The sequence below is a fragment of the Plectropomus leopardus genome, chromosome 5 (assembly GCF_008729295.1).
Source record: "Plectropomus leopardus isolate mb chromosome 5, YSFRI_Pleo_2.0, whole genome shotgun sequence".
NCBI classification, from domain to species: Eukaryota; Metazoa; Chordata; class Actinopteri; order Perciformes; family Serranidae; genus Plectropomus; species Plectropomus leopardus.
In genome coordinates, this window is record NC_056467.1 from 19,482,945 (window position 1) to 19,503,059 (window position 20,115).

Consider the following 20,115-nt stretch of genomic DNA (forward strand, 5'->3'; position numbering starts at 1 on the left):
TTTCTTTTGCATTGCTCATTGCCATTTCCCCATATTTCTGAAAGAAATCAAGCCAGTATACTTAGTTTTCAAAGGGTTAATGAGACCACTGCAGGCTTTTTTGTGTCTGACAATTTCCCACTTGACTTCTCTAATGCTGACCTCTCTATTGTCTCTTTTCAACCTGTGGGATATGACACGCCCACTGATGTCATCACCAATCACATTTCAGGTTGTGGAAAGTCTATTTTTGGGTCCAGCTTAGAATCAATTTTTCGGGGTTCTGAAGCAATTCATTTTTTGCTCAATTCTATTTAAAATTAGGCGAGGGCACTGGAAATGAAACGGTTCCATGTTGGTGGAAAAGGCCACAGAGATGTACATTTCCTGGTCTGGTAGTCACTAGCTCTCTATACTTGACATGGAACAAGCTCTAAACTCTCACCTTTAACCTCAGCACCACCTCCCTGATGTCCTGTGCGCAGCCCTCTGGTACCCGCACCGCGATGTGGTCCCCTCTGCCGTAGAAGATCTTCAGCGCCAGCCGCTCAGGTGTCCAGCCAATCACGTCAGCACAGAAACAGTTAAACACCACCTCTTTGGTGGCGCAGTCTGTCAGGAGGATGTACTCAGCCGACATACCCAAGGCACAGGGGAGCTCCGTCCCACCTCCACTGAAGTCCTGGGCCTGGACCCTCCAGGCGACAGCCCCCGCAGCTCCCAACTCCGCTCCTTCTCTGGCCTTAGAACGCTCGCGTTTTTTAGACGCCAGGGAGATAAGGTTGTTCAGCTTGCCGGCTGAGTCGAGTGGCGTGCTGCTGACGTAGTTCTCAGCCAGGTCACGCAGGTACTCCTGTCGCGTTCGCGTCGCCATGGTGTGAAACTTCTCTGACTTGTGCGCTGCAGTTTCTGCATTGATGACTTTGGCAAGAAGGAAGTTCCGAAAGGTTTCTGGGTCACGGAAGGTGACGCCGCTGGGGATGGGAGGGCCAAAAGGAGGCACATCCTTCATTCTGGTCACAGCAACACTGAAAGAAAAGGTGACAAAGAAGTGTGAGAAACTACATTTTTATTACGGTTTCCTGTATGAATATGTGATTTCTCTGTTAAATACCTGTAACAGGTGCCTTCAGAGCAGGGGTTGTGCACACGAACAATAACGAAGACGTGCTGGAAGTGTGAGCGAATATTCTGCGGGGTGAAAGGCAACGCTCCCGGCTCCTGAAAGATTATGGTGACAATGTCGTTCCCTATGTGTCTTTTTCTCAGGAGCTAAGGAGCAAGAGAGAAGAGATAAAAAAAAGACAAATTAATAAAAATGAGCTAACACAAATTGGCACTGACACAACTGACGAGTCTGACAGGGGAAACGAGAGATTGAGATGTTCACTACTAGACACCAAACAACAGCTCTTTATGTAATTTGTTTTTCGGATTCTGTGTGGGCTATTTGCGTCTGTGTGCTGGTTTGTCCGTCTCTCTGTGTTCGCGTAGGAGACGTGGCACAGAGTCCAGGCTGTGTCTGTGTTGCGGTGCTTGCCAATGCTCTCTTCATCTGCAGAGGGAAGTGTGAAAGTACCAATTATGTAATCCAGCCCACTGTTTGGCTACAGATACAGACTCTCCAGCATGGTGCCACAGGAGCATCCTTCACTCGAACTGAGACTGCAAGCTTTGACATTATTATTGTGCATGATGTTGTGGTTACAAACAGTAATTATAACTGTTGAAGGAAAGAGATTTGATTTATTTTGCATTTGGCATCTTTTATCTGTTTCAGTATCCATTTTAATACAACTAAATACTGCTGATGTGTAAGATTCAACAACTATTTACTGCACATTTCATCATCGGTCAAACCAGCTGAGTGTGCAGACCTAACCTGTGCTCTCCTCCTCTTCTCTCCTGAGTGTAAGAGCCTCCACAGTATCTAGATTTCTACTTCACTCCTCCTGCCTCCTTTCGTCCCCTGCAGGTTATATTCAGTGTCAGATGCTGCCACCTAGAGGTACATCTAAGCAAGTAAATCTATCCTCTGCTGCAGTCTCTGAACCTCTGGATGGAGTTATTGTTCCATTTATGAAATTACACTTAATGTGAGCTGTTCAAACACACTTTTTATCCACTCATTTAAAAAGATATAACCCCAAAATACCTGATGTTGATGAATGGATTGAGTAGAGTATATGATATTTATGTAATGGAGAGAATGATGTCTACAATGTTAGACTTGAAAAACTGCAGTGTAACCATTAGTCCCCCATTGTCCCTGTGTTTATGTTTTGAACCCATACCTTAAAAAAATGTATCGATTTATTTGCTCATTTACATATTTTTATACTTATTTTATGAATTTATTCTTTTTTTATTTGACTCCCCTTCCAAAAATATTTTACTGTTTTTTTATTTGAACCCACTTTTAAAATCATACTTAATTGTTATTATTTATTTAGTTTTATTTTACCTCCTTTTTCAAATTGAATTTTGTTTCTTTCTTACCCTCCACCGCCCCTTTTAAACTTTATTTCATTTAATTAATGTATTTTCATCAAAATGTCTTTATTTTTATTTATTTATCTATTTTTATTTTACATCCCTTATTAAAAAATTGTATTTCTTTTTTAATTTCTTTATTTTTTCATGCTTGGTCTTCATATTCATGTTGTTGGGAATTTTGTTTTTACACATAATTTTGTCACTATAAACCAATAAAGAGAATTACGCACAAAATACACTCATGTTTCTTGTTTACTCACCATTTACAAAATGTTTGACAGGATGATGAAACAAGCTTGTTTATAAAAACAAGCTACAGATTACTTTGGATATGATAATCAAAGTGCAGTTTTCAAATTCACTATCTTTTGAATGTTTGGGGAAGGACAAATGACTTCTCCATACATTCACACTGTACACTAATCCTGAGCACCCACAAGGCCTGCCTGAGCACATGTGTTTACCCGTGTTTGCCTCTCACGTAAAATGCTTATGCAAACTATTAAAAATACCCACTCGCAAACTGTTATCTTACACACAGGTCCCTGACACACTCGCGGTCCACGCTGCAAACACACAGCACCCTGGAGAACGTGTGGGAAGGCAGATTTATTTAAAGAGAAAAAGAGGGAGAAAATAAAGAAACTACTCACTACTGAACCCCACCCAGCTCTGATCCCGTTAAAGAATGAGAGGCAGAGCGAGAGGGCAGAAGAAAGAGCCAGTGAGTAGGAGAGGACAGAGAACAAAGACTATAAAAATATGAGAGGCTGAATAAAAGAGGAAAGAGACTACATAAAAAGGGTGACACAAGTCACGAGTTTCCACTCTATGAATTCTTGCTGTTGGTTTACGACCCGAAGAAAACAGAGGAGGCTTTAGCCAACAACCACTGGCTGACTTTGGGCGAAAAGAAAGGAAAGCTGTGGATGTGTTTTTCAGCTGTACACAATAAAACATAGATTTAGACACAACATGTCATAAACTCTTACCTGCTGTGGGTTGTTGGGCATGTATGGCAGCATGGTGGACACGTGGAACATGACCTCGTAGCCCTGGTAGGTAGTGTACAGGGAGTGGGTGCCTGTAGAGTCCGCTGGAGAGAGATATTTTAATTTCACGTCAGACGTCAGATAAAACTGATGCTGAATTAGAGTCCAAACTCTTAATTGTTCGAACAGATGTTTTTCCTGGGATCAGTTATAATTATAGAACACATAACATGGTCTCAAATGTTTTTTAAAGTAATAGATTTTGTACTGTAGGTGTCTTTTATGTAAATGTTTCAGCTTTGGGGCCCTGACAAATTAAGCTAGCAGTTGGCTGTTGGTCAATGTCGGGCCGCTGGTGAGAGATTGCTGCCTAGTTTTTGCACTGTGTCCCACACTGTTGGCTCTTGTCGCCTTTTCTCGACCGCTTCAACATGTTGAATTGGCAACATAAGCATCAGAGCCCATCACTGAATAAATGACTCTGATGGGCAGTTCAGCTCAGTGCACAAGAGGAGAAATGGAAGTGGTGAAACTAAATAACCGACTGAAGTCAAGAGGGGAGCGAGACCAAGACTAACTTATTATATAAAGTAAGATTCTGTTTAGCCATCGAGCTCTTTCGCAGTTGTTTCAACATCCAGTTGTGCTGTTAACAATAAATCTAGCTTCTACCTTTGAATGTACAAACTAGCTAACTAGCGTCTTGAATCCTGTCAGTCTCCAGGTTTTCCTCTTTGAAGAACGAATACAAACTACTGCTGTTTGCTGGTATGGCGTGTTTTTTCTTCTCACACACATAACATATGTACTAGTTGACTGTTGGCCATTGTCTTTGCGGTGTGCTTAGTGCAACTTTTTGGCTGAGAAACAGGCAACGTGAGGTGTCCAAACTGTTGGCCTTCTTTGGCACTACTTCTTTTTTCAATTTGGTTCCTTGTCTTTCCTTCTTGTTGAATCTTTTTGTATCATTCTGTAGTTTACAGTAGTGTTCCTTATGCATTCAAATCTAAAAATTAAAATTTTAGTCAAAGTACTGTGAGCTTTTCCTAGGCTCTTCTATAAACCTTTTTCTACTGTAGGTGTATCATATGTTACATATTAATGAGGAGGCCTCCTCTTCATGACTGAGCCAACGCTTCCATCTATCTATCTTCCAAATTGTCCATATTCCTCTAACCCCCTTAATTGGCACACAAGCTCAGCAATGTATTGCTGTGGAAGCAATGTTAGCCTGGACCTGAAATTCACACAATATCACAAACAACCTAATCAGTCAAGGAAGCAGTAGTCCACCAACTTCTGTGTTCTGTGAGGTAAAATGTTTTTGTCGAAGGAGTCTGGTGGCTTTAAAGAAAGCAATATAACGAATAAAGCTCTCTGTCGCATAAGGCTGTCCAACCAGAACATAAAGCAGTAATATTAAACTGACTATGGATAAGTATTTCATAACAACCACCATTAAAGAAAACTGAACTACCCCTTTCAATTATCATTATTATTATTATTATTATTATTATTATAAGCCCTCGCAGTTCTAACCTACATCAATACTTTTTGCTAACAGCTGAGTGGGAGTTTCCACTTGAAAAAGATGGATGAGAACACAGATGGATCTGTCCTTTATTTCCCTGTTGATAGATGTATGATGTCCTACAATTCACAAGCCATTTCTGATGAGAAATTTAGTTGGGACCCTCATTTAAAGGGTTTTGCTGTATATTCAAAATGCCAAATGCAATTAAGTGATAAATCTATTACTGTGAACTTAATATGATGAGCAAGAAGTGCGTGTTTCACTTGTGCTGCTGCAGCTTTTAATCTGGCTGCACTCAATGTTGGTCCAATTTTGGACTGAAGATACAGTCATGAAAACTCAGGTGCTTTTTCAGACATGTGACTAACATATAAAATTCTAAACACATAAAAGGGACGCAGCGCATGTTTAAAAGGGGCTCTTGTGAGGACTCACTCTTTGTGTCGAGCTGTGCAGCGTATTTGGTGAAGCCTTTGAGAAGCACCTGCTCCCCGAGCAGCTCCAGGAAGGCAGAGAAGGCGGGCGACGCCTCCTCGTTGTTGTACATCTCCTCCTCTGTGCTCTGGCCCGCACGGCACAGCAGAACACCCACTTTGTGCTTCTGACTCAACTACAAATCAACAGAGAGATAACATTAACATCACACACACACACACACACACACACACACACACACACACACAGACACACACTAACAGCTGAAACACTGCAGTCTGAGCCCTCTAATGTAACTTAATGCTGAAGTAGATGTTACTAGAAGAATTAAACCCTGATGTTTATCTTCATGCACTTCAACATTACGCACCACTTCACTGTTGTAAAAAAAACCTCCACAAACAAAAACAAGCTGACTGCAGGGCCAAACACCTCCATCTTGCACTTCACCCTTAATTAAATAAAAGGTAAGATAAAATGGCTAAACATTACAGCTTTTATGGTTACACACTCATGCTCAAACACACCACACCCTGCTCCACTTAGCGTTCACTCAGTACAATCTTGTACTTTGCACCAACATTAAATCAGTCATACAGGTTCCACACACTTTAATACGCATTATCTGAACATACCATACGCCACTGTGTTACTTATCAGCTCAGTGTTCATAGTCATTAACTGAACAGTCCCTTTATGTATTTAGCCAAACAATTTTAGTGGAGGCATCTGGGATCAGCTGTTCAATTTCTAGTATTATCACACAAGCCCAAAAGTAAAATGCAAAAACAGACATGTAACTCACCCCCTGTTCGTCAAGTTTGAGGAGCTGCTCAGTGACTTTGGGTGTGTTGAGTGCCAGTCTCAAACAGGAGACGTTGAGCTCGGGGACAACCTGCTCCAGGACCTCTTTAAGCGGCAAACCCCGCACCGTGCCGTGCCTCCCCGTCGACGCCACCGCATCCTCTAAAATGGAGCCTCGCAAGGTCACGAGCTGGATGTGGGGAAAGAAAAATTGTTGCAATGCATCATCTGATTTTCATCTGACTTTTGTGGTTGAAGAAGAGAAGAAAAAGAAAACTCAGTAAAATAAAAAATCTATAAGCCCCATACAAGTGACTACAAGGTAACGGCAAATCGTCTTTGATGTGAAAATGAGAACCTAACCTAACATACCTTAGCACACACTCCAGACACCCCCAGCTCACACACAAACACACGACATAGGTGACACATGCTCCACAAGGAAGCAGCCAGAGATTGGACTGGGAATAAAAACTCCCTTTAATCTTATTGGCATCCCAACTATCTCGAGGTCTAGTGTTTGTTGCTCCAGTGCAGCCTGCGGCTTAGTAATCTGAATGATCTACATTCAGTGTTTATTTTTGTTGTCTGCACATCTTCTGGGCATTTTCCTTAATAAATGATCCACGTTGGCTTTTTGCTCACGTACTTGCAGTGGCGAGTGAAGACTGAGGTTGAAACATATGCCTGACAGCAGACATAAAACAAAGGATCAGATGCTCTATAAGCCAAATATTCCCGATTCCGATCAGTCAAAAAATACCTTGATCGGATATGATATTTGAGATCACATCACGACATCGCCAAAAAATACATAAAATTGTATACTACATGGCTCAAGGGGTTCTAACTGGGGCTATGCAGATTTGTGATGTGGCTATAGCACCCCCAGCCTCGGTATATCACCATGTCTGTTCTGTTGGTAAAAGCTGTTGCCGAAATCATCAGACAAATTCAAGGAATAAGGGAGACTCTGTTGTTTATGACCAAGTTACGAACTGGCTGCGTAAGGAAAACACATTGATTTCTAAAGCGTACCTTTTGTGTCATGTCCTGTTTCCTGCACACTGTACCCAGGCTCTACCCCTCGCCTAAACCAAAGAGAACATTTCCACTAGGTGGGAATGCATCTAATGCAGACCATCTCCTAAATGAGACACAATGCACTCCCTCACTATTGAACTTTTTTAGACTGGGTGCTGAATTCCTCAATGCCAGTAATAACGAAGTAAAGATCGGGACAGCACTCATGTTTTATTATTTATTTTAGCCATACAGACATTTTCAGTGTGTATTGGCAGTATTGCCAGTATACATGCTGAAGAATGCCGTCTGGCCCGAAAAGCGTGCGGCAAAATTAAAAATTATAATCGTGTGCTACATGTGTGAAAGGGAAATTCTAGATAATGTTCAGGGTTCATATGAGAAAACCTTAGTATAGACATACAGCTACACAAGGAAGACACAGGAGAACATAGGAAGGAATATTACTGGAATATTACTGATTTTATGAAGCTGTATGAGGAAAGGTCAGAGGTCAGGCTCGGCTACAGAACCATCCCTCTGTAAAATGGAGGGGTAGATCAGCAGCCCGGGAGCTTGAAGTGGATCCATCAGATGAGGGATGGTCTCAATATTGCCCTGCTGCCCCGAAGCTACAGTCTCTCTCTTTCTCTTTCTCTTTCTCACACACACACACACACACACACACACAGTGAAAGTGCTCTGTGTAGCGGATTTAAAGTCGTGCAGTATTGTGAATTAATATTCTGCTCAGTATTGTGGTGCCACAGAGTGCTACTCCCCAGTGAGAGGAAATTGACCTGCTTCAAAACAGTGAGGCTATAATAACCTCAGATACAGCTGGGAGGAGCGGACTGTTCCTTCTCACCACACACAAAGACACACACACACACACACACGTAGACGTACAACCACACACGCAAATGCAGCTTCATTAAAAATGCATGGCAGACTCTGGAGCTGGCAGGGGCCGGAGAGACAGTTGAACCTCAGAGACCCGGGTGCGCTGCAGAGAAATAAAACCTGATTGACACGCAGCTGAAGTTACGGAGCTTTCGTTTCAACTTGTCAGCTTCTGTGCGACAGTACAGCGAGCGACTGCGACATGCTGAGCAGAAATGTCAGGAGGGCTGTGTGTAAAAATGTGTGATGCAGGGAGAAAGAGGAAGTCTCTGTACCTTGCTGCGTCAGCACTGCTGCACAGAATTAAATGACAGACTTAAGGGGGATGGATATTTGAGAGCAGCTGCAGCTTGAGAGAATAAAGTCTGCAATCAATCCCTTTTTTTTCTGTGTGGGAACAGTGGGCTTGGGTGTGCTGGCTGTGTCTGTTAGCTGAGCTTTGTGTACTTAGATGGCGGAGAGGCTCTATTGTTATACAAGAGCTAAGGTGATGAGGCCAGGCAGCCATGTAATCCAGCTAAAAACAACACAGTGCCTGAGGAAGACAGCCGAGCTACATGAACACAATGAACAGAAGCAAAGTTTGCTGTTTGTTTGAGCGACCTTGACAATGCTACACAGGTGTTTATGAAATATGAAATAGGTCAAACTGACTATACACAGAGACTTCAGCCTCTCTAACGCAAACTATAAAAAGAAAACAAGAAAATAAAAACAGAAGAAACCCAGAATCTCTATATAACTGAAATAACCAACATGGGCAAAATTATGTCGGTTAGAGAATCTGAATGTCAGTTTCGATTATTTTTTGATTAGTAAATTATATTCGATAACTACCGAGCCCTATCACATGGTTCCTACAACTTTAAGGCTTTGCAGTCTTTTTTAATGGCACTGGAATAAAATTTAAGACCAACTTTACAACAACCAAAACTAAAGGGGAAAAATAACCTGACATCAATTACTTCGGATTAGAGACAACTTTGTCCAAATGTTTATCGTAACATTTAACATGACTTTTTGTTTTGTTTTGTGGCAGCAACGACGGTAGAACTGGGAAATACCTGCTGTTTGTTGGCAAGTTTTCTGAGCGATTTTGTGTTTGTCACTCTCCATGTGGGATTCCATTTGCCTCGATTCCCATGATGCCAAGTTTGAAAAACTTTTTGCATAAAATACACAAAGCCTCATATGCACTGCCTCATCCTGGCTTCAGCCATGCTGCGCAATCTTAGTTAAGTTGCCAGTTTTCATAAAATTTGCACTTTCCATGTCATCTAGGGTTGGCTGGCTGGAAACAATACATGAGTGTTGTTGGTTCCTCTATCCTCTTCTGTGTGATGTTAACGCAATAGGCAAATGGTGGTAAATTGTTAAAAACAAAAGTTACAGATTATTTTGAGATTTTACAGTGCAACGTCAGAGAAAAACCTTCTTCCCATAACTGAGCATTTTAACACTTTTGAAAGACATATTTAATAACAATTAAGGCTTTATTTTTAGAATAATGAATTCAATGCCCTATAAGACTTTTAGGGAACCACACGAAAACTGTATTAGAGTAGTTGCAAATTCATTGTCTGTCAATACTTAGCTAAAGTTTTTGTTATAGTCTGGTGCTTTAGAGGCAGAATCTCTGAAAGTAAATGAATATGATGTTTATAGACTTTGAACAAATCTCAGGGAGAACTTTAAGTATCTGTCCAAGATCACCAGCCCATCACTCAATACATGACCAGTATTTGATCCATCAAAGTGGAAAAGTGGTCGGGTGTGCTCCCAGTGAGAGGAGGACAAACGCTTTAGCCACAGCAGCCAGTGTTTGGTTTGGCTTTAACGTGATGAGACTGGGCAGGTGGAATTTTCCACTGGCAGAGAGGAGAGAGGGGGGATGAGGGGGTGAGGGGGTGAGGGGGTGAGGGGGAAGGTTAAAACCAGGGTAGAGGGGGTGAGGAGAGTCACAGGTAGGCACACAAAGGGAGGGCTGAGTGAAATGAAAGTAGGTAAGCAATAAACATAAGTGTGCACACTCGTCCTGACTCACCAGTGTCTCATCACTCAGAACAAACACACACAAACGGCAGATGGTTCATACCTCGCTTGTTCTGACGATGAGGCGGTACTGGTACTGGTCTTTCAGGTCTTTGGTGTCTTCTAGTTTCTCCCTGCGGATGCTCACAGCCACAGCGCCCAGCTTATCGTCTGTCCCAAAGTAGTTTGAGTGCTCTGGTGGAGGACAACAAGAGATCGAGATAAGTGTTGAGGTTTGTGCTAAGGAGAAACATAGATCGGTGAAGATTTTACGGGGGATGCACGGGACACATAACCCTCAATATTCAAAACATACGCATTTGTATACCCCCATAAAAACATGAAAGTAGCAGAGGACTTTCATTTTGATAAAATTTAAGACATTTACACCAAAAATTGATGCAGAAATGCACATATGAACTTCTATGAAAGTAAACATAATTTAAAAATGATTTGGGACCGTTAATCATCAACTCTGTCTTTGGGAGACTATGGTGATGATTAATCATACACAATGAGAAACAAGCTTTTCTGCAGCCTAAACACTGAGGTTTTATGTAATAAAGAGAGAAAAGGTTTAAACATTTAACCTTCAGAAGATGAAGAAGAGACAGATAAGAGTTAGACAGAGAGAGAGATGGGTTGGAAAAAAACTCTGGACTGACAGTGGAAGGGCATGGAGTCAAGGACTAAGACAATGACATCTAGTAATCAATACTCACATAATTGCAGAATCAATTTAAACACAGCATGACCGAGGGAAAATGACGACTGCTACAAACAGGGTTCCCACACACACACACACACAATTCAAAACTTCTTCCATGACGTTTTAAGAACACAAAATGAGAATGTTCTTCTTCTTGGGGGGGGGGGGGGTGGCATCTCTTTTTGGGATTATTTTGCATCTCTCTGAAGTGGTCATGCATCCCTATGGTGTCGTTTTGCATCCCTTTGGAGTTGTTTTGAATCGCTCTGGGGGTTGTTCACAGATGCTAAAAATTTCATCACACACTACAAAATGATATTACTTTTCCAAAACTTTTCGGGATTTTTACTATTTCCATGACTTTTCCAGGCCTGGAAAATGTGACTGTAATTTTCCATGATTTTTTAAAGTACTCCATGACTGTGGTAACCCTGTACTAAAGACAGGTGATGATTAAAGGACTATATACCGTAGCAGTGTGAGCACAGAAATGCTGAAAATGTTGTGTATAGGAGTGTAGCTTCACTTCAATAACAGATTTGACTGTTTAACAATAAAATTACAAAGGAACAAATATGCCTTCAGTCTTGTAAATACAGGAAAGTGATGTCAGAAGTCGCAAATTAACATTCTGAGGTTTGTTACCTGTGCTGGCACACAACATATTCATCCATTAAAAGGCTCAGACAAAGCTATCAACGCACTTCACAAGCATCTTGCATGTCCTCTTCAAAAGCTCCTAAGCTAAGCCGTGATAATGCCAACGCCACAGGCAGTGTGGGAGTCGAAAGACAAATTCTCCAGACACTCGGAGAGGAATCTTGCTTGACAAGTATTCCTCTTCTATCCCTCGTCTGATGGGAAGAGCCGGGGTGACATACACGTTCGGAGTCTGCTTAGCTTCCATGCCATGTCCTGTGGTGAAAATGCCAGCTTTTTGACAAGGCTCTCTGACACAACACACACACAATCACAGTTGCGTTCTGGGGAAACGAGTCAGCAGATGAACATATTTTTGGAATGATGACCTTTATCTCCATGACTGCAGGCCTCTTTCTCTCTTTCTCTCTGTCTCTCTCTCTCTCTCTCTCTCTCTCTCTCACACACACACACACACACACACACACACACACACACACACACACACACACACACACGCTTGCTTGCACACATGTGCTCCTAACAGCATCTGTCACTAATTAGGGTGCAGCCAGATGATGCTAGCCGAGAGGAAGTTTCATCCGCAGTGTCTGAAGAGGTGATGTTGACAAGAAATGCCAACAAACGTGCGTACCAACAGGCACACATTATGCATCTTTGCTCTCTGAGGTTAGGCGTTACTTCTGACACTGAGAACCAGATGTAAAACAAAGCTACACGGGCGGACTATGTTAAGTGGTGTTTGTGATCGAGCAGAAAGGCAGGTGGTGTATCATCGGCTCTGAGTTTGCCAACAGTCCAGTGGCAGGTACATATGTAATAAAGACTCTGGGAGTATTGCCAGTTTGGCCCACACTGCTCTGCTCTCGGGTCTGGATATTAACAGCCACAGGATGAAATGTGGGGAATGATACTGGAGGAAATGAGATCTTCGATGTCTAATTCACATGGACTCATAACAGCGAGGGGACCAAATTAGAGCAGAAAATGCAATCAGTATGCATAATAAGGCACTGCAAAAATGTTCAGTGGGAAATATTCAATAAACTAATAATTATTAAAAAATAAATAAATAAATAAATAATTAACAGCATATTAAATAGTCTAATACTGTGTGACCTGTAAGATATGCTGCTGGGCAACTTAACCTGCAAACCAGATTTTTAGAATTTGATTACGGAGGGATCTATTTATCTACCAAGGCCGTACATGGCGCATCCCTGCCTCTTCAGAGCGTCCACCACATCTACTGCAGTCACACCTTCTCTCAGTGAAGACAGGCAACGGCATCACGGATCATGTTCTCCAGGAAGACCTTCAACACACAGTGGGTCTCCTTGTAGATCAGACCTCACATACTCTTAAATCCACCGCAGCGAGCAAGACGGTGGATAGCGAGTTTGGTGATTTATGGTGAAGCTTGGCACACTGAGTCCTCTTTCTCCTTTGCCACTGACACAAAACCTCTGATTAATTACTCTGCTCAGTAGATGGCATCTTCCTTTAACCTAGCATATTTTTTTTAGTTTTTGATTTAATTTTATTGCCATTTAAATGTAGGCTGTTACATGGGCATTAAAACATACGTATGTCCAGAGTTTTTCCAGAAGGCCAGAATTCAGAAATAATAACAACCATGCTGACCATTAAAAAGAAGTCTTACGTAAATCTGGCCCATGATAAAGTGCCTGGTGGTCCGTCGACCATTTTCTGATTCACAATAAAAATAAACTAAATCACACCAGGAGTTTTTTTTCTGTATTCTGACTGTAAATAAGATACCAGAGTGTATACAAAAGCATAAAATAGAGCTTTTTAAACCCCTCCATCAAAAAAAAAGTACCAGGGGAGGACCACAAGAGGTGTCAAGGCGTTCTACAAATGACCCTGCGTACATTTGATCAGCTCGGGGCTGCTGCGACTGGGTTTGCCCATTGGCAAAATGAGTTGGGACAGCAAACGTCAAAAGGGCGACAACAGGGAATTCATGTATATATACTCAAAAATATGACAGGTAATGGTTTGCATTTTTACTGAAACGATTATTCAGTACAAAAGTTGGCCATTGATATTCTGATGATCGAATAATAAATAAATGAAATAAACATTCTAGCAGAGAGTGCAACTCAAAATTATTTTCAATACTGATTCATGTCATGTAAGGTACTGTTTGCAAATGTTTAGACATTTTTTTAATTTTGCTTTTCAATTTATGCTACTGATACCTTTACCTAATGGTTTTTCATGTCTTATGTGAAGACATTTGCCCTCACTGGAATCATCAACTGTATTACAAACAACGATGAGAGTTCATACAGAGACGAAATCAACAATCTTGCAGAGTGGTGCGCAGAGAACAACCTACTGCTCAACGTCAGTAAAACCAAGGAGCTGATTGTTGATTTCAGAAAGAAGGAAGCAAAGACACACACCCCTGTCTACATCAGTGGAGCTGAGGTGGAGCAGGTGAACAGCGATAGGCTCCTTGGAATTATTATCACTGAGAACCTACTGTATCTTAGTCATCACACATCACCATCGAGGTTAAAAAGGCACAGAAAAGGCTCTACTTCCTATGGAACCTTGGGAAGATCAAGATCCTGGTTAACTTCTACAGAGGAGCAATAGAAAGCATGCTGACAGGAAACATCACAAACTGCCATGGTTCATGCACAGCCCGGGACAGGAAGGCTCTACAGCGGGTGATTAAAACTGCCCAGAACATCACTGGTTCCCATCTACAGAGCATCAGTGACCTCGGTGAAGTGAGGTGTCTGCACAGAGCCCAAAGGATACTGAAAGACAGCAGCCACCACAGCCACAGTCTGTTCACCCTGCTGCCATCTGGGAAATTTTACAGAAGTATCCGCTGCCAGACTACAGAGCAGCTTCTTTCCCCAGGCTGTGAGACTCCTCAACTCCTCTTTCAAAAGATGCAGCAGGATGTAGAGACTAATTTTAATTTCTTTTTTTCTAAACTATGTTTTTAAAAAATGACAAACAAATCTACCTTGTACCTTGTAATAAAAACTGTTTAGGTGTTCATAAACCACCGTTAAAAATGTAGATTGTAAAACTGCAAACCATAATCTAATGTATAAACAATTTCCTTCAATATGTTTGATTCTGTGTTCATTATATGACACAGCTGGCATCAACATCAACAAATGTTTATGATTAAAGTAGTAAATGTGTGTCAGTGTGTTACCTTTCCCATGGAAGTAGTCTCTGTAGTACTTGGCCCCGAGGTCTACGTGCTCGATGCTGTACAGTTTCAGTCTGTCCAGTCTCGTAACCTGCTGTTCAATAGGCACCTCCAGCACTGAGACACTGGCGTTACTCCTCCTCAGCCAACCCCTCGCTCCATCCCCTCCTCCGTCTCCCCCTCGCTCTGCTGATGAGCTGAGGAAGCTGATGTTGCGCTCGCCGTAGCCCCCGGTCTCATTGAGGAAGTGGGGGCAGCAGAGGAGCAGTGGGCTCGAGCTTTGGGCTCCTGGAGGCCCTTCCAGAGGGTCCATGCCCAGGGAGGGTGTCATGGAGCCAGGGTCGGGGCTAAGGGTCAGATCCTCAATGCTGGAGTAAACTGGGTCATTTATTGCAGAGGATCTAGAGACGGACAGGGACACTGACGCAGCTGATGCCCCCGTGGCTGTGTTCCTCCTCTGGGCGGCGTAGCCCCGCTGCGCCGCTGCTTCGTGGAGGTCAAATAGGATGCTCTGAGCATCGAAGTGGACAAAGCTCTTTGGACATACCCACGGTTTGTAGGTAGCGTCTGCTGATCCCCGGCCTCCCCCGTCCTCATTAGAGTCTCCTTTCCCTCCGTCCAGCTCGCCTCGACTAGAGCTCCTTAGTTTCCTGAACAAAGAGGAGGTGCCCAATGACGACTCCGTCCCTCCACTTTTCTTCCTCACTCTCTCGGCGCCATCCTTCCTCCCTGTCCCTCTGTCGTCACCCCCTGTAGGACCAGGTGAAGGAGCAGAGGGGTGAGGTGCACTTGGTGGTGATTCTGGGGAGCGCAGCAGCTCCCCGAGGCGTACAGGCGCTGAGCTGCGCTGGTCAGGCCTCTCCTGGTGGAACTGGCTGAGCATGTCGAAGAAACTCTGCTCAGGAATGCCCTGGATGTCGATGGAGGACGTGCTGCCATATTCTCTGAACAGGTTCCCCATCCCACCACCTCCTCGAACCTCCACCTTGGAGCAGAGAGTGGGGGGAGAATTATCAGCTTCTGATGACGCATTGTGGACACAAAACACCTCTTTTTTGATATTATTTTTGTGGAAACAAAAAACATAAAGTTTGGATGCTTTCACACATAATGTGTTTGGTTCATTTTAAGCTCTGGTATTTTTGCCCATTCATTTCTGTAAGTTCACACTGGTGTTAAAGCTGTCAACTGAAGTATGTAGCAGTATGCTTGTGGTATAAAAGCAAAACAGACCAAACACAGGTTTTTATGATAGTATATATGTGAACTTGCACAAATTTAAAGCTGTTAAACATGCTATAAACTGTGATTGAATCGATCTGTGTAGGCAGTGCAATGCAAATGTTTATACAAGATAATCTGGTAACCATGTTTTTCACATAACGTATGTGCATCACCATGAAGAATACAAGTACAAATGCATGCACGGTTGCACCACATTAGCCTCTTTTACATGGCCTGTTCAGGCGGGAATAACGCCCCGTTTTGCTCCCTCAAGGTACAATTGCAGAACATTGGCAATAAATCTCTGCAATTGGGAAAACAGTGATATTTGGGAGCTCTGTAACCTCCGATCAGAAGATGAGATCAGCCGCCGTATAACAGAGACAATAAATGATTTTTATTGTGATGTATTGCCACTGTTATCGTTCAGAAAGGGCTGCCAAAAAGTATGTTTTATGTCACACTAAAGACTGGCGCTGTTGTGTTACATGTCACGCCCGTCAAACCTCTTTTGATTCCCCCATGCCATACTGGAGTTGAGGGCCTTTACAGAGGCCCTGCAGTGAGCTCTCCCCCTGATAATAAGCTACAAGATGCCTTTTTGTCCGTATTTCTGCACATTTGTTACTGTAAGGTTGAGCTGCACTCACAACTAATAATGCTCATAATCTTATTTAACAAATTAAGTGCACAAAAGTTTTCTTGTGAGTCAAAGTAAAACCTCATGTTTGATTCTCTGGGTTTGTTTATGCAAAGTTAGTGTAAATAAAAATATTACAGAACTGAAAAGGCAGCACAATTTTTATCACACTACAGGGGTCAGAGCAACTCAAGACTGAAGACTCACCTCATTTTCGTCCTGTTCACTCAGCGTCACCTCGCTGTTTGAGCGCTGCCTCAGTGGAGGAAACACTCGCAAGCTAAAAGGCAAACTTCTTTCAATGCTAAATCCTCCTCCTCTGAACTCTACATCCTTTGACCGTCGTCGTGGCAACCTGGTGACTCCTCCCCGCACCAACCCGACGTCAGATGACAAAACTGATGAGGAAATTGAAGTGGAGCAGTCATCTCCATGGCGAATCTGTCCATTTTCAAGCAGCGACTCCCTGGACTGCGCGCGGCGTGGAGGCCACTCTGCTATCCGTGCACGAACACCCATTTTGGGCACGGAGACGCGTGGTTGGATGCCCGGGTCTGCTGGGCTAGGAGCTGGGTGGCCATTGGGGGTGTGACGAAATGGAGTGTGCTGGGGAAAACCTCCTCCGCCTCCATCCAGGAGGTCCGAGGAGGTGCAGGTGACCCCTCTGTCTCTGTAGCTGTTCATGGCGCCCCAGGCGAGCTCAGGGCAGGACGGTGAGGGGCTGGCATCCCATGTCAGGAGGAGTGCTGGGAAAGAGGGAGAGGAGAGGCCCCACACACACTCGGCTGACGGTGTTACGGCCTCCAGCTCCCAAAAACATCGCTTTTAACTGGCAGAGTGGGAACGATTTCACTGGTCCATTGAGGACCAGCTGGAGTCGGGACCCGTCGTCTTCTTTTTCTTATGCAGATCTGAGAAGAGAGGGGAAAAAACAAATCAACATCTTTCAAATCACAGGGCTTATGTGACCCACATTTTCTCCACAGACGCAATAAACTTAGCTCTGAATTTAGAAAAAAGCGAGTCACTCAACTGTAAAACAATGTAAGACTGATAGGACAGAGAGAGAGAGAGAGAGAGAGAGAGAGAGAGAGAGAGAGAGAGAGAGAGAGAGAGAGGTGAGGGGATATGACAGAGGATTTCTTCCGTTGAGGCTAATCTTCAGGAGGCTGACAAGGGATATTATTATCACACACTCTGTGCACTCGGGTGCATGTGCCTTCACGCACACAAACACTCATATACCCAGAGGACATGAAGGCTGTGGCCGCTCTGCTGCAGATTAAAACCACCGAAACACTTCAGCTAATATTATCAGACCAGAAAGTGATGCAGATCCAAAGAGAGAGAGTGCACACACACTCTAAACACTTTAATCACTGAGGAAGATTCACTGCTAGGGCTGAGCGATATGGCTACAAATGTTATCACGATAAGAATTTACATAACAGTCGATACTGATAATTATTGTGTTAAAAAAGCAAAAAATATATATATGTTTTTAAAAGTTTAAAGGATGACTTATGCTCCTATATAAAAGACACTATTGTCATCTGTTGTCAGAATATGACAAACATTTGTCAAATGATAGAACATCTCTCAAATCTGAAGTAGATTCAAAACAATTATAATCAAAATACTGTAAATAAATAATAAATAAAAAGACAAAGAAGTAACAATTTTGGTCAGCAGCATGTAAAACTCTTTGTGCAGACTGTTTAAAACATTTTGTGAATGTTTTAGCAAATAATCTTGACATAATATATAGACAAAAAATAAATCTCAACTGTGGTCAGTATGTCTGTAAAGGTTTTACACCCACAGTATTGATTTATGCCATTTTTCAATCAAAACAATAACAAAATATGGACGCTGATGATATTGTGAAGCAGCGTGTCATCATTTTAGGGCTGGGTGATATGGATTAAATCAAAAATAATGATTCCACTATTCCACTATTCCACTATTAAATATCTATCATCATTCATACAAAAAAAAGGTAAAGACAAAGATTGCTCAACGTTTCAAAACCAAGCAGTAATACAAAGTTGATAAAAATGTACAATGACTTCTGATTTGTATTTAAAAAGTGAAATGCATTACAAATAAAGCCATGAAGTCCTATGAGTCTATGCAAATTACAGACCTTTTCAGATGTTTTTTTTTTTTTTAAATAACCATAATGTCCTCATTCATGAGGAAGCCCACAGTGGTAAAGTAGTATATTTAAAGCTGAGAAAGAAACTACTTGATTCTTTCTACAATCAAACAACACACATCTACAACTTTTAGTCGGGGAGAGATGAACTGATGATGAGAAAGAAAAAAGGGGGAAAGCACAAAGTGACCCAACAGCTGGAGGGGCAGAGTGAGGTAAATCCAGAAACAGAGTGATTGGACAGAGTCAAGAAAGAGCAAAGAGGAGGAGAGGAGTTCATTGCTCAGTGAACCACAGCGGCGTACTTTAATATGACAGTCACACTGCATCACGTCTTCAAGACCCACCAGCCCTGTAAAGACTCTTGTTTACTCGGAAGCATCTTGGTGTCTTCAGAGGTTTAATGTAATGATTTTTACAGGCGCTGCCCGGGAACAGGAGTACTGTCAGAGCTTCTTAGTTTTATATTAATGCGTTCTTAATGTTTGGTGATCTAAAAAGCTAAAATGTGTACAAGTGCTACACTCTTTGTTTAGTTCCCGGCAGCTGAGTCATTGTTCTTTTTTATCGTCGTCATCAGTCCGGACAAAAGTCTGAAGTCATGGTCCCATGAATGTTGTGGTTGTTTAGAGTGACCGGCTGGGAATTCATATTGGAGAATATTACGACTTGATTATGACTCTTCTGGATGAATCACATTATGATCACAGCGAGAAATGACAGTATGCTGACAGTGGTCTACATGCAAACATGCTGTTTCTGTATTGTGAGGTCTTCAGTTAAATTTAAGGCTTTTAAAACCTTTTTTAACACCACAGAGAATGCAGTTTAATATCTGTTGTATATTGGAGAACCAGTTGGGATGATATAGACTAGAATTATTATCTCATCACATATGTGCAACTCCTATACCAAAAAGGTTGGGATGCTGTGTTACATCACGTTTTCTTTTTATAACACTCAATAAATGTTTGGGAATTGAGGACACGAAGTGACCTCCAAAATATTACAGATTTAAAGAGTGTTTTATGTGTTAAACACTTTTTTACTGTGTCATTCCACTTAATTACACATCATTTTTCTGGATTGAAATGTTTTCTTTACCAGTGTGGTTTTATTGAGTTAATGCCATATGTCTGGTCTAAATTTCATGTCAATAGCTGTATTGGAAAAATGTGTAATGGAAAAAAAAATGTATGTGTTGAATACTTATTTCCCCCACTGTATGTTGAAAAGGATTTTTAAATCAGTCCATTCTGTTTTATTTATTTTTTACACAGCATTACAACTGCTTGCAACTGGGGTTGCAAGCAGTTGTATCA

General features: G+C 42.2%; 1 protein-coding gene across 1 annotated transcript in view; it reads right to left on the reverse strand.

Moving 5' to 3' along the window:
* The window catches only part of sipa1l3 (signal-induced proliferation-associated 1 like 3), a 92,951-nt gene that overhangs the window by 20,596 nt on the left and 52,240 nt on the right, over positions 1–20,115 (reverse strand). Inside the window, exons 3-10 of the mRNA XM_042486354.1 lie at positions 16,843–17,546; positions 14,775–15,756; positions 10,262–10,392; positions 6,242–6,430; positions 5,437–5,611; positions 3,468–3,571; positions 1,094–1,251; positions 425–1,007 (exon numbers count right to left, since the gene is read on the reverse strand). Of these exons, the coding sequence (XP_042342288.1) occupies positions 425–1,007; positions 1,094–1,251; positions 3,468–3,571; positions 5,437–5,611; positions 6,242–6,430; positions 10,262–10,392; positions 14,775–15,756; positions 16,843–17,319 (2,799 nt within the window). The 5' untranslated portion in view covers positions 17,320–17,546. The remainder of the gene's footprint in view (positions 1–424; positions 1,008–1,093; positions 1,252–3,467; positions 3,572–5,436; positions 5,612–6,241; positions 6,431–10,261; positions 10,393–14,774; positions 15,757–16,842; positions 17,547–20,115) is intronic.